This window comes from Carya illinoinensis, chromosome 11 (genome assembly GCF_018687715.1).
Source record: "Carya illinoinensis cultivar Pawnee chromosome 11, C.illinoinensisPawnee_v1, whole genome shotgun sequence".
Classification (NCBI taxonomy): domain Eukaryota; kingdom Viridiplantae; phylum Streptophyta; class Magnoliopsida; order Fagales; family Juglandaceae; genus Carya; species Carya illinoinensis.
The window spans coordinates 27,525,394-27,542,144 of record NC_056762.1 but is presented as its reverse complement, the minus strand read 5'-3'; the positions used below and the strand labels follow the sequence as shown (position 1 = coordinate 27,542,144).

General features: G+C 31.1%; 1 protein-coding gene and 1 non-coding gene across 2 annotated transcripts; one reads left to right on the top strand and one right to left on the bottom strand.

Annotated features, from left to right (window-relative positions):
• Positions 1-2,121: 2,121 nt before the first annotated feature.
• Positions 2,122-2,213, top strand: TRNAY-GUA. Its single transcript is given in 2 exon segments — positions 2,122-2,158; positions 2,178-2,213. It is a non-coding gene; the product is annotated as a tRNA-Tyr (tRNA).
• A 707-nt stretch (positions 2,214-2,920) lies between these two features.
• On the bottom strand, positions 2,921-9,358 carry LOC122281647 (probable serine/threonine-protein kinase PBL19). The gene is made up of 4 exons (XM_043093346.1): positions 8,517-9,358; positions 5,844-6,104; positions 4,407-4,529; positions 2,921-3,738 (listed from the first exon to the last, which is right to left on the bottom strand). Exons 1-4 carry the CDS (start codon positions 8,868-8,870, stop codon positions 3,316-3,318), a joined length of 1,161 nt encoding a protein of 386 aa, XP_042949280.1. The 5' UTR covers positions 8,871-9,358; the 3' UTR covers positions 2,921-3,315.
• Positions 9,359-16,751: the final 7,393 nt, after the last annotated feature.

Here is a 16,751-nt window from a genome sequence, read left to right as displayed (position 1 = left end):
TTGGTCAGTATGGGAAAGATAAAGGAAAAGAAAATATTCGAATGACCCCATACACAAGAAAACATGTATCCACTCCCAGAACGTCCAAGCAAGCTCAGGAGGCTAGCTGCAAAGGGCCCTCCCTTCGAAATGAAAATAATTGCATGGAATTGCCGAGGCCTTGCCCAACCCAAGGCAATTCGGAATTTAATAGCTAATATTAGAAAATATAATCCAGGTCACAATGATCCTGCTTAAATTACAATCTCCTAAAAAAAACCTTTTTAGATAGTATGTATCCACACTACCATACCAAAGCCTTATCCCACCAAAAGAACCTAGTGGCTTTGATACCACTTTTTGAGAATTTGAACCTCCCAAATTCACCCCCTAGGATCTACCCTTTGCAAGAATATCAAGAAAAATAAAGGAATAATAACAACACAAGATTTTAAGTGGAAAACTCTCAAAACAGGAGAAAAACCGCTAGACCCAGAAAAGAAAATCCACAATGTGAAAAATTGTTACAAACACATAATTTTTCTCCTTACCCCAAATATACCCACAAAGCTTCCCCACTAGCAAAACTTTAACTTTCACATCTTCCCCTTTCTACAACAAAAAAGGACAACAAATGAATTTTACTAAAGTCAAAAATTACTAGCTAAGTTTCTGACTAGTACACTTAACCAAGGAGGCTAATCCTCCTTTTATAGGACAGCTTGGGCCTTGATCTTTCTTCATTTCCCGCCCATGTAGGACTAACCAAAGGATCAACACCCGACAGTTATACCTTATTTGCCCTGGGTCATGTTCGATATTCTATATTAATATATAAAATAAAATAGTATATATAGATGCGGGGAATGAAACCCAAGATACAAGCAAGGGAAAAAAAAAAAAAAAGAAAAAAACATATTGTCCATTTGCCACCACAGTAGGGTTGTCAAAATGAGATCACCAAGATCCAAAGCAAAAAATCTTTCTCAATTTGGATAGAATATTGAGTGCATGGGGCAAGATGGCCCGGAGGTGAAAGATTGGGGAAAGAAAGCAAAGACAGTGATTAGGGCAGTAAATAAACAATATTTCTCAATATGCCAGTCGAAATCGACCAAGTCTGACTCGATTCGTTTATTAAATGTGCTATTTATAAATACAAAATTATAATTAATTATTAAATGATATAACTCGTATAAAGCTAAGCTGGACTCGTATAAATTCATATATATATATATATTATACAGTATTATTTCTATATTTTTAATAAGAGTATCTTAAATATTTAAAGACGTTGGAGGAAATCATATTTCTATTACCAAACATGTTACTTGAATACTAATGAATATAATCATTTAGATTATACATTTAATTTATAAAAATATTAACAAAAAGTTAAAGTTTGTTTGATGTGTAATCTATTTTATCTAAGTCAAATAAATTTGAATTCACTCAAATATTAAATAAGTTATTCGTAAACATACATAACATCCAACTCGACGAAAAATCTGAATTCAACTAATGTTCAAATAAAAATTAAACGAATAAAACTTGATCATATATTAATCACTCAAACTCAGCTGCTCGTTTACACTCCTTTGGGCCGGTGACCAAGAAAAGGGGAGATTCAGGGAACCCATATTAGAGCTACTTGATTTAATATTGTCAATATAAGATTTTTGAACAATATCAATATGACTTACATGAAACTTCATCTCTCTTTGAATTGGTCAACCAGTAAAATAGGGTATCAATTTCCTTTATATAATCATCAGGTCCTTTTAATTTTCTTGATATACAGCCAAGATTTTCAAAGTCATATTTTTTTTGTTTCCTGTTTCTCTGTCTAATAACTAAGGCTGCGTTAAGGTGGTGAAATGATTTTAGATGATCTGTCAATAGTAGTAAAAAATGATGAAAAAGTAATGATAAAATATTGAATAGTAATAAAAAAGTAAATAAAAAATAATGATAAAATATTAAATACTCCAGTTCCCAAACATAACCTAAACATAACCTCCAACAAAATTTTAAACGTGACTTGACATCTAAACCCTCAGAAAATGCCAAACTGGGAAGTGGATGACTTTCTAGTTTTGTTAATTAACTAAAATAATATTATAGGAAGTGCTTTAACAACAGCCGACCTTAGCTCAGTTGGCAGAGCGGAGGACTGTAGTGGGAATATCCTGAAAGCTATCCTTAGGTCGCTGGTTCGAATCCGGCAGGTCGGACATTTACATTTTCTTTTTCTTAAATTTTTCTTATGCTGAAATTGTTTTCACACCACCCCAACTTTTCTAACAATGTATGTAAATGCGTGCTCATCCATGAACACTCTTTCCCTCTTTCGCAATTATTCTCTGAAAGCATGATTCTTGCCTTCGTCTCTCCTTCCTCCTTGGAGCTTTTCCAGACGATATGAAATGTGTAAAAATAGAAGACCAACTTAATATATAGCACCAGTTTACAGTCACCAAAATTTTATTTTAAAAAGAAAACGGTCACTTTGAGCTTGACCCACAAATCCTATCTATGAATGAAGAGCATCAGTGAAGTGCATATGCAATTAACAGATGTTGAATCTGGCCCCATTTGTTTTGACGTTTTACTTTGTTTAGAAAAAATGAAAAAATAAAATCTTCAGGTTTTAGTGTTTGGTTGGAACAAGAAAATTTTGATCAACCAAAATGGTTTCCCGTGCAGAGTAAAAATAAGTAAATAACTCCTACAAGTGCACGGTCATCGTTTTCCCTCAATCTTTGTTGCAAAGAAACCAGGAGTTTACGTTACAATAGGGCAAAGAATGGCTAATTTTGATAACTCAACAGTCTCAGGTGGCTAAACAGAAGTTAATGGAACACGAATACCTTTCTTTATTGGTAGACTAGAAATCATTAGCAATGAAAAGAAGAAATCAATAAATTGCTCCAATAGAAAATATAAAAAAAGAAATTTATGTTGCATTTTAACTCGCAAGAGTTGGAACACAAAATTCAATTCAATATAAAGATTTTACAACCAATCTATTATCTATACACCTCATTTCATCATCGCATCAAAAATTTTAAGTGTGGAACAAAAATAATGTAGAGATGATTGAGCAAGGATCAGGGCTTTGCATGGTTGAACCAAGTTGAATCGATCAGATACTCCCATAACCATCCAATTCTATGCGGCGTCGGTGTCTCGAAACCTGAATAGGAATAGAAGGTGTGCCGCAAATATGCTTGCTATCCAGGCTTTTAAACCACCAAAAAAAGCTGAGATTAATTAAGAAATAAAAACTTCATGGTTCTTCAGGTCCCTTGCAATCACAAACTTCTCTTCATAATCCTACTTCGGTTTCCGCTGGAATTTTTTTGATCCAGATGAGTTGGAACTACTACTCCCAGCAGTAGTTTCGGACACTTGTGCTGCTTCTTTCAAGCTCTTTACAATCTGACTCATTGCCGGCCGATCCTTGGCGTTCTTGTTTAGGCAGCTATCTGCCAGCTTAGCAATTTTCCGAGCTGCAGCAATAGGATATTGGTTTCTGAGTTTTGGGTCTATTATCATGCTGAACCGACCACTGTCAGCCGGGAACTGTTTCACCCAATCTAGAAGCTTCTGCTCCACTGTGGGACGGTTTCTTTCCAACACTCGCCTACCTGTGAGAATCTCATATAGCACAACACCAAAACTCCATATATCGCTATGGATTGTAAGGTGGCCTGTTTCAACATATTCTGGGGCAGCATATCCATACGTCCCCACCACCTGATAGCCAAATAAAGAAAATCAAGTCACTATGGGAGTGGCAGCATAAAACTCGTTAAACAGTAAGATCCAGCAACCCCATGCTTCTTATTAAGGACTTTTAAGAATATATGCTGACTTTTGAATTGGAGAGTGAAGGGGTAGTTGGCAACCATCAGATGGACTAGCTATCTACAACCTGATCAAGACCTAATGAATCCTACCAAATAAACGCAAAGAATTCAGAGCATCTATAATTAAAAGAAATTTGTGCCATTAATTGTCCCTTTATCACATTCTTTGAGTCATAAACTTACATCAAGCACCAGTAAAGAGTCAAACTTAACTCCAGGAAAAAAAAAAAGAAAAACCAATGAAGTTTTTTAATTGAGTGAAGAAATTACAAAAATAAAAGGACTTGTTTTTTATATAAAAAATAATGTATACTTTAACAGATTAACTGCTAGTCTCATTTTAATTTTACAATTTTCATTCGGTGTGTCCCTTTAGATAATGTGATCCATTGTTTTTTGATTAGCACATACCCAAATTAGTATGACTGAGCCACATTAACCAGGATGCAAGTAAGGATGGCTTTGTACGTTATACATGTCAAGTCAATAAATTGGCCACTTTTACAGCCTGAAGAATGTCACTCAAATATATCTATCACCTATGACCCTGCTTACCGCTGTGGATACATGAGTATGGTCACCCTGTGGCCCTTCCCTAGCAAGCCCAAAATCTGAGAGCTTCGCCTTAAAGTCCTCATCCAAGAGCACATTTGAGGACTTGAAATCTCGATATATCACCTTCTCAGTCAGAATAAACAAAAATATCTTAGCAAAATAGAGATCAGGATATTGTCTTCAAAATAATGAAAAATATTGACAAAAACCATTAGGATGTCATCTACTGCTGCCTTCTCTTTTCTTTTTTGTCATGCAGTGAGGGAGTAGAGGGGCTTTATTGTTAGAGATTGGGCAAACTTAGGAGACGACAGAATTCAAGCCCCTGAGGGTTGGGACCACCATAACAAGCAGGTGGGGACAGAACCAGTACTTCTCAACAAAGGGGGCCAAATGGGATTTGGGAGTATAATCGTCGTTCTTAGTTAAAAAATAAAATAGTAGAGGGGCTCCCTTGTTCTGTCCCTACAAGCAGGCATCTTCTAACTTGGCTCCTTAAGGCCATTATGGTCAATAGTGTGTTTTTTTCTACCCCCAAATTCAGTAACATCTTCAAGGCATGAATTTCAACAATTTATCTTTTTATATGTTCCCAGTTTGGAAGTTGTAAGAGTAGAAATATCAATGTGGGGAGCATACGATGGGTGCACCAAAATATATGAAGCATGACGAAAAAATGGACAATAATGTATTCGTATAAAATTGACAAGATCCTATCTTTATAAGCTTCTTCTGTATGAAAAAGGGTTAAAAATCTGGTGCTGGTGCTAATAAATGAAATTACAATGTAGAAAACAAATATCACTTAGTCCGATGGAAATTAGTGGTTCCACCTGTGTATACTACTTTATAAAATGAGTTCCATAACAATCGAAATCAGTCCTATTCAATATCACATTTAAGATCAACAAAGAGTATCATGAAACAATGCAACATCAATTTGATACCATCTTTTGTTAAAAAATTTCATCCTTGGAGGATGAAGTTGTGCCTTCAGATGCAATACGTATCAGAGTAAAAAATTTCATATCTATGACTCAATAAAATGTATCCCTGCCAATACAACTATTCCACAAGCATAAATTACAAAGACAACAAGCTGAATCTACCACCTACTGAGTTCTACCGAAGGCCTCATGTATGAAGACAAAGCCTTTCGTACCCTAGACTGGTAGGGTTCTAAAGAATGGGCCAATTTGAGCAAACCAAAACCCCTAGAGACACCAACTAAACAACTGGCTGAAATATGTTTCTTTCTACTTTTCTTGGAAGTATAAATAGACACAAGTGTGTGTGGTCAGAAAGATAAAATAAAGGTAACACAGCCAAAAGTAGCATGTGAGAGTTAAGACTCCATTTCCTAAATCGTTTAATATTTTACTTTCACACACATTGATAAGCGATAAATTTGTAAATTACTGTCGGCTGAATAAATACCTGAACTTCCAGTCCCCCATGTAGGTAAGCCAATCCTTCAGCTGCACCAAGGAGAATGTCTAATCTTGTTTTCCAAGGCAATGTGGTAGATGCCCGGTTGAAAAGATGAGCTTCGAGGCTCCTGTTAGGCATGAACTCATACACTAACAACCGTTGGATCCCTCTTTCTCCATCAATAGAACAGTATCCCAGAAGTTTCACTAGATTTGGGTGATTGACAACACCAAGAAATTGAACTTCGGCAAGAAATTCTTTATGACCCTGCGAGAAATAAACACCAACAATAAGAAATAGGCTTTCATCTGCATAACAGTGCAAGTAATAATAACTAAAATGAAGATAACATCATGAACAAGATAGAACTTATTTGATTTAGCCCTAATCTAAAGAAACAATTGTGCTGATATTGCAAGTAAAACATGCATGTTTTCGAAGATGTGCATCAGGAACCAAGGATATCTGGGGCTTTATGCTTTCTTTTTCTCATACAAAGTATACTGGATCGTGTGTATACTGAGGTTGTATGAAGCAGCAGTAAATTATAGAATTTCGTCATCAAAGCACATAGAAAAGACTTATCATCTTAAGGTAAGAATACATTTATGAGGAAGTGGGAAATGTATACACTTGATGGTGGTAATAAAATAGCGGTCATTATAGCAATAGCAATGTAATTTCCCAAGGAAAGCCTAAGCTACAGTAGGGTCCATACTCAGAAAGAACTAGTCAGTATTACAAATGGAGCCCCTTATAATCATTATAAAGGGCAAGAACTTCTCCCTTCCAAGAAATATTAAATCTCATGCACTACCTTCATATAGTTAATCCAGGGTATTACAGTCTTCCCCTTAAATCTCCTACATCCTCATCAAATTAATCCATCATAGGTGACACGACTCAAGTCCCACACTTTTGGTTGGATTTGGCTTGATATTATTTGTAATGACCCAAGGAAAGTCCAAGCCACATTTGGTACCATATCCCAAAATGACTACACAATATAACTATTGGATCCCCTTGAAATCATTATAAAAGGCAAGAACTTTTTCCTCCCAAAGAAACGAGGGATCCCATTCAGCACCTTCATATACTCTATCAGAGGTATTACAAGCAAACTGTCAACTTATAGCGCTATTAAAAAAAAAAAAAAAAAAACCCTTGAGGCATTCAAAGCAATATTAATCTGCTTTTCATATCATTTAAAGACTACATACTGCCACAAACATATATGAGGATATTTTTAGGATCTCATCGAAGGAACTGGATTCAACTTCTACCTATTGCTTAAGCAGTTGCGCCGATGTCTGCCACAACAACATGTTAAAAGATGGTTTGTGCATATAATTGCAACAGAAAACAAGATGAATGATCACCTCATCACAAGCCATCAATATACACACCCTTAGAATATCCCCTTTATATAAAGACAACTCTGCAATTTCTTTTGTTCTCTGTTTCAAATGAGTCATTGCACAACTGCATCACTGGCTTCCTATTAAAGACAGCTAAATATGGAACTCCAAAAACAATGAGAAAAAAACTCAACTAATTTTAACAGCATCATGATATAAAAAGAAAAATATTGAAGTTATACATTCACTTGGTTTTAGGGCTGAGAGGAACTCAAGTTTCCGCTGGTTATGAAGTTTCAGTTGCCACAATTTATAGCAGATCTACCAAAACCATTGCATACCATGCTAACTTTTAGGGAATGCAGAAAATGCAGAAAATCAACAGGGGAAAAAGCTCTATGCATACTTAATGGCCCAAATAAAGCAATGGCATCAGATTGCGTCTTTAAAGTTCTACCTTGAATCAAACTTCTGAAGCAAAATATCAGATTTTACCAAATTCTTGAAGCTTCAACTCACCTACTTCCTCTTTGTATATACAAGTAAAATTAAAAATCCACACCAGATTATACACCACACAGCTAGAAATTGACATCTAACAATCAACTCTGTTCATCAATCATCCAGCTAGGGGCATTTGAGTCTTTGACTATTGCAAGAAAGCCTTTTTTTTTTTTTTTTTGTAAGTGAATATCGCAAGAAAGCTTAGTCTAAATCAATATGTTTTTCCTCAGTACAGAAATTTGCTTCTCTAATCTTGCTGAATTCTGTATTAACACTAACTTCCTGGCTTATTCAAAACACTTTCCCGAACAAATTAGTCCTGTGTAAATCGCAACATCCATAACTGATTAAAAGAAGAAAGCCAAACGTTGTTTCATGCGTTATAGGTTAATTAGCCCACCATATTAGGTCATTAACACAGGCTTTCCAACTGATTCGCTCATGTTAGCAATTTTTTCCTGACTCGTACAATTACCAACACTGCATAGCAGCATAAATCCCAAAACCAGAGTTCACCACCATTGATCTTCAAGTTAACTACACGTATGGAGAACATAACTTTTTTTTTCCCTAATTACAAAGGGGAAAGCCGAAAGGCCGCGGAATCTGTTACCCTTGATAACCATATTAACATGTCACCTTTAGTGATTCATTCAAGTTCAATTCTTTTTGTCAGGTCTTAATTATCTTAAGAGCAAAATGCGGCAGCAAATTGATGTATTTCTTATTACCTAGGAGTAAATTATGAAAAATTCAATTTCTTAAGCCCAAAAAAAAAAAATATTGCAGTTATTAAGAAAGTTGGTAAAGGCGGTACCTGCAAGCCTTTCGTGTTAAGCTTTTTTATGGCAACCACAATTGGATCGCCTTGACCATCCGAAGGCTTAATAGTACCTTTATACACACTCCCAAATCCACCTTCTCCAATCTTTAGCAACCTGTTGAAACCATTTGTTGCCTCCCTCAGCTCGTTGTAAGTGAAAACTCTCAACTTTTGCTCCCTTTCTTTGAACAAGTCCGGTATGCTCCGTGGCGATGGTAATGAACTGGATGACTTGGTGCCGCGCTTTACAGCCGAACTATCTGATTTACTTTTGCTTTGCAACTCTGGAGCGGATCTTGATCCTCTCTTGTTCTTGGATTTGTCCTTGAAGGCGAAGAAACACTTCATTTTTTTTAGTTAGTTTAATCAAACGCCGAATCGGAACGGTTGTAGCAATATTACTGGTGTCCTCATCCAAAGACTCAGCCAATTAAGGTTATTTTATGACGCGAGAGATAAGAGAGGGGGGGCTAAATTTGAAGGCTGAAATGGATGGGAACTGCGAAGATAAAGGAAAACCCAGAAAGGAAACAAGAGAAAGTAGCAGAAAGCAATAAAATTGGACCTCCTACAGATGCAAGACAAAGGAAAACTCGCAAATTGTAAAGAAAAGAAGAAAATTTACAAGGTAACCTGAATACAAGGTGTGAACAGACAAAAAAACCAACAAAGACAAAGGTTGAAGCATATGACTAGACAGGCAAGGAATAAACAGTCGGAACCAACTCGAGAGCGTATTGGAAATTTGAAAAGCCGTGCTGTTTACGAAATGAAAAATATAAAATGAGATGGCAAAATTAAATGATGAAAATATTTTATGACCGTGTCCACAGAGAGAGAGAGAGAGAGAGAGAGAGAGAGAAGCGCCGTGTATGAAACGGAAAAATAGTGAGAATGAAAGCGACGAAAGTGGACCAAGTTTTCTACAAATGCAAAGACCAGAGCAAGACCTTTCAACCTCTCCAACATCCACCCTCTCTCCTCGTTTTCATTGAATGCTCTGCATAGCGCGTTTTGGATGCTTGTCTGCTTCGGCACATTTTCTTGGTATTGGATCGTTGGATAAACCTTCAAATATGACAGACCAGAAGTGTACGTGGTTCAAAAATAATAATAAAAATGGTAAATTTAGTACCATTTTTGCCAGCACTCTCGTCCCCTACCTGACGTTGACTCTGCTCAACGAATTTAGGTGAGAGGCTTTTGAATTGAATTCCAATTTCTCAATAAATTAACCTGACGCCACGACTCCGTTTTCCTTGCCATCAGCCCTTCCTTATCTCCATGGAAATTTACAGTGGGAGAGTTTTTATCTATGAAATAAGTAGATATAAGTTTAATTTTTTTATTAAAATAAAAAATAAAAAAATAATAAATTCTATCGATGATTAATTTGAGATTAATTAAACTTACTCTTAAAACTTCTTAGCTTTACCTCAGATCAAAAAAATTTTAAAAATATTAAATAAAGTTCATTCAAATTATCTAAGTACATGTTGAATTTTCAAAACTTTTTAAAATTTTATTTTTAACCATCATTCAAATATAAAATATTTTTAATTTTTTTATCTAAACACTACCTAATTATTATTTAAATATAAAAATTAATACAATTTTTACAAACTTTAAAATAAAAATTATATTAAAAAATTATATTTAAATAAGTTTTTAACTTTATATTTTTTATTTTATTTTTTATTTTTTAAATTTAATAAAATATATTCACTCAAATTATTCCACTATTATTTATAAAATTTTAAAATAATCAAAATCTCTTAAAGACGGGTGCCCAACAAAATGGGTCGAGTTGTCCGCACCATAGACTCCAACGAATAATCTCGAAATAAATTATTAGATTTTATCTTATAATAAATTCACTTCCGTTGCTCTCGAGATTTGGTACGTACTAGGATTGATACTGTTGGAACGTGATTATTGAGCATTGTTATTGAATTATATATGTGTAAATAATAATTTTAATGAATATAAGATAAATTTAGATTTTGATTATTTCATTTACATAAATTTTTATATTGAAATAGCTATTTTTTTATTATATAATAATAAAATAATATAAGATGAATTTAATTTTAACTATTTACATCAAATTTTTATATTAGATTATCTATTTATTTATTATATAATAATAAATAATTAATAAATTAAAAATATTTAATTTTTTTAATTATTAATTTATTTTATTTTATCATATTTTACTATTCTACCTATTATATGTTAATTAATAATCATATTCTAATTAAATTATGGATTAAAAAATCATATTTTTTTAATTATCATTTAACTACAAATGTGAATTCACAACCTTGTGAATAGAATAGAACCCTTGTGAATTCATAGCCTAATTATCAGATTAAGGCGTTAATTTGCCCTTTATTCTCTTCAACCACAATCTACCAGCAAATTGGCGCAGACCCTTTTGAATTCAAAGCCCCCTAAAGTAAAGCTATTGAGGGGCAGAAGGAAAAAAAAAAATAGTAATTACCAAGAACTAAAATCACAATAATTACGTTATGAAAATAACAGAGGAGAAATGGATTTAATATACAATGAAATAAAGATTTGCTTATAAAACAGTAACTATCAAATTTACTTGTTTCTTTAGATATAGTATAGCTTAAAACTAAGATATCTAACCATGGATAATTCATTACAAGTGGTTTTTATCTCTAATATGTTAAAAAGGACTATAGTTTTAGATGGTAAGAATTCTCTAAGCTGATTTTTGTATGAAAAAAAAATGCTATTCTTACTAATGCTTTTTACTACTGGTTTTTACCGCTTTGACTTCTTTATTTTTTTATTATTATATTTTTTTTTTACTTAACGATTAAGTAAGTATTTTTTAATAATATTATATAATTTTTTATTTTTTAAAAAAGATTTAAATGTGTTAAAAAATATATGTAAAAAAATAAAAAATAAAAACCTAAAAAATGCATTAGGCACTGCCCTTGTATAAAATATTAATCGTGTCATTCAATGTCCGTAAATGTAAATTTTTTTAGAATCCAGAATGATAGCTCATTGGCGTTCGAGATCGCTATTTTATTATTAGTTTTTAAACAAAAGTTTATATAAATATTTATGATGAAAATAATTATTTTTATCAAAAATATATTTATTTTAATAATAAAATAATTAACATTTTTATAGTACTCACAAAAATATTGATACATTTTAAATGATTTTATATATTAATTATTATAATAAAAAGTCAAAAAAGTAGTGCTAGGACACGAGAGACTTCTAAACTTTTTTTCTATCAAACAGTGTAAACTTCTTTTTATTTCTATTTCTATTTTTTTTAAATCTATTTTTTTAATCTATTTAAATATTTTTTTAAATAAAAAAAAATTAAAAGTATTTCCTGTAAAAATAAATTTAAAAAGAAAAGGAATTCCGTACAAAATTTGGTAGAAATCCTTGATAGATTTATTCAAGTTAAAATCTAAGACCAAGGAATAATAGGATTGAGCCGAAATTATTTATTATGGCAAGTTTGGGATTAGAGATGAAAATTTTCAATTAAAGATGGAAGTTTAAAATATTAATTTTTAGTATTATTATTATTTTAAGATTTAAAAAAATTGTATTTTAATTTAAAAAAATTAAATTATTTATTATATTTTGTATAAAAATTTAAAAAAATTATAATTATGAGATAAAAAACATTTAAATTTAAAATAAAAATTTTGAATCAGGAAACCTTCCTTGAGTTTGAGCATGGGACGGTGGGGTGGCGATATTTTAATCCGTAATGGTGAGCGGAGAGCTGAGCTTTCCACGTGCTGATCTTCCACATGATAAAATAATGATTAATTTAATTTTTCCAGGTCTGAATTGTTGCATTTGGCATGGACCAAAATTGTTTTTATTATTATTCTATTTCTCCAACTCTGAAGTGGGTCATAGAAATTCCTGGTGGATGAGTGCCTGATAAAATAATGAAGCAGCTGGTACATCATGAGGAGACATGAAATCAAAGGGTTGACTCTGCATGGGATTTCAAATTAAGGAATATTGGATGGCATGAATCATGGTAACTAATTTTCTATCTAAAACTAAGGTAGGTTCTTCCATACTAATATATATTTTTTACTATTGTAAAAGTGTTAAAAGTGCTATATTTCATGAAGAGTTGTTTACGAATTCTTCTTTTGGATATGTGTAGAACAACTTTTGAGCAAAAAACTTTTTAAATGTATTCAGTTTTTTAAGCCGGTAATATTAAGTAGAAGAATGAGACTTAGCATAAGGATCGTAAGGTGTATTAAGAGCAAATGAAAATGAAACGGGATTAATAATATGAATGCTACCCAATCTCTAGTTAATATCGAAAGAAGAAAGTATACATTTTGTACTCCAAACTATCATAATTGATGCATTCTTATTATGATTTGATTGTCAAAATTGTTCCACATTTCATATTATTAATCTATTTTAATTGTGAGAATTGGATTGAGATTCACAGTATAAGTTATTGGTCGTTTGAGTTTGCAATATATGAGTTTTCATAGTTTAGTAATTAAAGGGTTGATCCTTAATAACTAAGAGTGCAAAGTGCACATTTCATAATATAGATCCATATATATATTATATGTGAATGGTTAAATCTGACCCATGCGTGAATTGTATAAGCAAATGGGCATACATGAATGATCATAAATTCATGTACTAATTTTTTTTTATTAAATTAGTATATATGTTAACATGTAAATCATGAATTTCCCAGAAAATCTCTAAAAGACTATCTTCAAAGAGACACTCATCACCTTAGTAAGAAAATTTTGTTACTAAAAAGATTTAGATTGTAAAATAATTTTAAAAAAATTAATTTATTAATTAATATAATTTAATATAATACGTTAAGTTATAAAATTATTTTTATTATAAAAAATATATATATATAATTTATAAACTTATTTTTAAAATTTGTGATGCTTCACCTTTAATGCCCCGGGAAGAGTGTCTGTCCTAAGTAGACTTTTCCTCACCAAAACTTAAGTTGGCCAGTTGTCAACGTTTGTCTCTTTCTCTCCGCACATGCTGCATGCCCCAGCATCACGTAAGGTGGGAATGATGTGACAAAGCAAGAACGCTTGCCACTTACTTTCATTTCTCTCTCCTTCCTCTGCATCTATTCGACTTTGAAAAATGATTAGTAAAAATTCTAATTAAATAAGGACAATACAAGTCTTTATTATAAAAAAAAAAAAAAAAAAAAAAAAAAAAGAAGATAGATGTAATTGTGATTGCCTTAATGTAATATAATTATTTTAAAAAATAAATAAATATTATATCTATATTAAAAAAATTAATTTTTTAGTAATAAAACATATTCTTTTTCAAAACGATTACATAATATTTATGTATTTCACGACTATACGTAATATTATTCTTATAAAAAAATAAACATCTAAAAAATGTATAAAAAAATTTTATTTTTTGTTAGTGGAATTAATATTTTTACAAAAAAAAAATTGTATAGAGTTTGTTTATTTAAAAATTGCATCTAACATTATTGTTCCACTTTTTGCAAAATGTTGTAGACTATAATTGAATTTTCATTTTATTTGTATCGGAGAGCAATGATATGATACGATTAGAACTTATACACAACTTAAAACACAATTACTAGTAAGATAATAGTTTTTTCACTTTAATTCAAACACATGATGTAATTGTAATTCTGAAACTATACTCATATTTTTATTGTCGACTTTGTAATATTGATTTTCTTATCATTGCGATCTGAAAAATATTGATATTTTTTATTGTAGGTAGTCTTCTTAATATTATTTTTTAGATATTGTAACTATTAATAAATATATATTTTAACTTTTATGTAAAATTATATTAATCAAGTAAAATAAATTATACGGATTAGTTCAACTAATTTATACGAAACGAGTTGAAATAAGACATATTTTATTGATCTATTTTTAATTAATTATTAAATGATTCACAATACATGACGACATGATTCATTATTTAAATTATCGTATTAGGCTTCAAATATTTAACCCGTTCGAATTAATAAATTATTTTTAGATTGATTTATATAATTGAATATTCTTGAGTTAGAGGACCATCTATCACGAAATGCCGTGGCATATATATAAAGTAACTCAAAACCGATTTCGTTTCTAATATTCTTCTCGTTCCATGGTACAAACACCAAAAGTCCCGTTGCTTGGTTGTTAAGTTGGTACCTAAAAATACCCCCAAGACTGTGATACCATCTGTAAACCATTGATGACATCAGTTTGACGAGGTTGTGACCCAAAAACAGGGTTTTCCTGTTGGTGGCACCCATCATTTTAAAGCTTATCTGCCACCAAATCACTCTCCGACCTCCATTGATCGACATGGTTTCTCCTTGGCCCACATTCAAGTCGTCAAAAGTACCACTTTGTGTTCCCACCTTTCTATCTATCTGTATCCACTTCTTTTAAGGTTTTTGGAATAATTAACTCATTTTTTAACATTTAGAAATCATTTTTTGGTTAATCGAACATGATTAATCATATTAAAAAAAGTACATCTCTCTCTCTCTCTCACAATTTCAAAGATTATCCTAATGGGATTTGACCCTGAACTTGAAACCTTTTTAGGATGTGATAGTTGTACTGTGTTTTGAAGACTTTGGAGATAGCTTGGATGTGATATTTGACCCCTAAAATTTAGTGGGAATCCAAGAAAAATATATGAACTCCACAAGTTTATTCCCTTTTCATTTTTTCTGTTTTCTTTTTTAAAAGTGATAAACATATGGTAAAACACACGTATGAAAACAAAAAATGGCCTTCTTTTTCTCCAAAGTTTTCAGTTTTTATTGAGCAGACCATTGTTCACATTTATTTCAATATAATTTATGCTATTTCTTGAATCTGGGACTTGACAACAAGCCATTGAATAACAATGGAGTTGCCCATTTATTAGCTAAGAAAAGTCTATTTTACAGACTAGTTTAGTATGGATTGATAACATATCTGACTGCATTAAGTAAATTGTTGATAGTGAGAGTTCATATAATAATCAATGATGAATGAAAGTCAGTTTGTTCTTTTCAAAAAAACAAAAAAAAAAAAAAGCTATTGAATACAACTGCATTGACATTGGGATGCCAAATTTTATAGATAAGGAAGTCAGTTTTTTTATTTTTTTAATCATTTGAACGTAGAATTATCTAAATTATTAAAATATTCATTTTTTCTATTTTTATTTACCTTCTTCAAAAGTCTTATTTTTTTCGAAATAATCATATTTGTTCTTTCATTCTTTTTTCAACGATATTATTTGTTTTTTTTTTTCTTATCTAACAATCCTTTCTTCATGATCTAGCAATTATATTTTTGTTTATCTTCTTTTCTAATGATAATATTTTTTAAAATAGAAACTCATATATTTTTTTTTTATCATCATGTTTTTATATAAAATAATATTAAATATAGTAATGAATAATGCTACTCTTCTCTACTGATAATTTTCCTCTCCTCCTATAGTATAAAATTATTTTTTTTGTCATCATGTTTTTATCATCTGCTCGAGCAGCATTCTAAACAAAAATTTTATATGTATTTTTTTTTTGCATATTCTTTTATATATTTTATTGATATGATTAGTTGTATATTAAAAAATTAATGTAACTAATTATATAAATGAAATATATAAAAAATACGTAAAAATAATTATATATATAATTAGTAAAAAATTAATGTATATTAAAAATTTAATGTAACTAATAACATAAATAAAATATATAAAAAATACATAAAAAAAAAACGTCAAAATAACTATATATATATATTTTACTGCATTCTAAATAGAGAAGTGGGCGAGTTACACATGCCAACCAAAATTGCGTGTGAGCCTCACGCATCCGCGCCTGACTGCACCATTCGACTTGTTAGCTTTAAATTTTTCAGAAGAGAGATTGCTAGGTAGACCAAAGCATTTGCACTACCGATGCGTACTTTTTTATTATACTAGGTGGGAGCAACGAGCAAAGTACGTTTATCTAATTTTATGAAATGATTATTTGTAAAAAATAATATATATTTTATAAAAATTATTGATGTCACTTAATAATTTAAGGCATATTAGAGAAAATAAAAAAATTAGTTCAAAATATCATATAATCCAATACATGTTTATAACATCTATAATTTTAGCAAAGATGTATATGAAAAATTTAATAAAAGTCTA

Coding starts and splice junctions, on each gene's coding strand:
- LOC122281647 (XM_043093346.1), bottom strand. CDS start 8,870: ATGAAGTGTTTCTTCGCCTTCAAGGACAAATCCAAGAACAAGAGAGGA. Junction 6,105..8,516: donor TTAACACGAAAGGCTTGCAG/GTACCGCCTTTA, acceptor TATTTCTCGCAG/GGTCATAAAGAATTTCTTGC. Junction 3,739..4,406: donor ATACTCATGTATCCACAGCG/GTAAGCAGGGTC, acceptor TTTGGCTATCAG/GTGGTGGGGACGTATGGATA.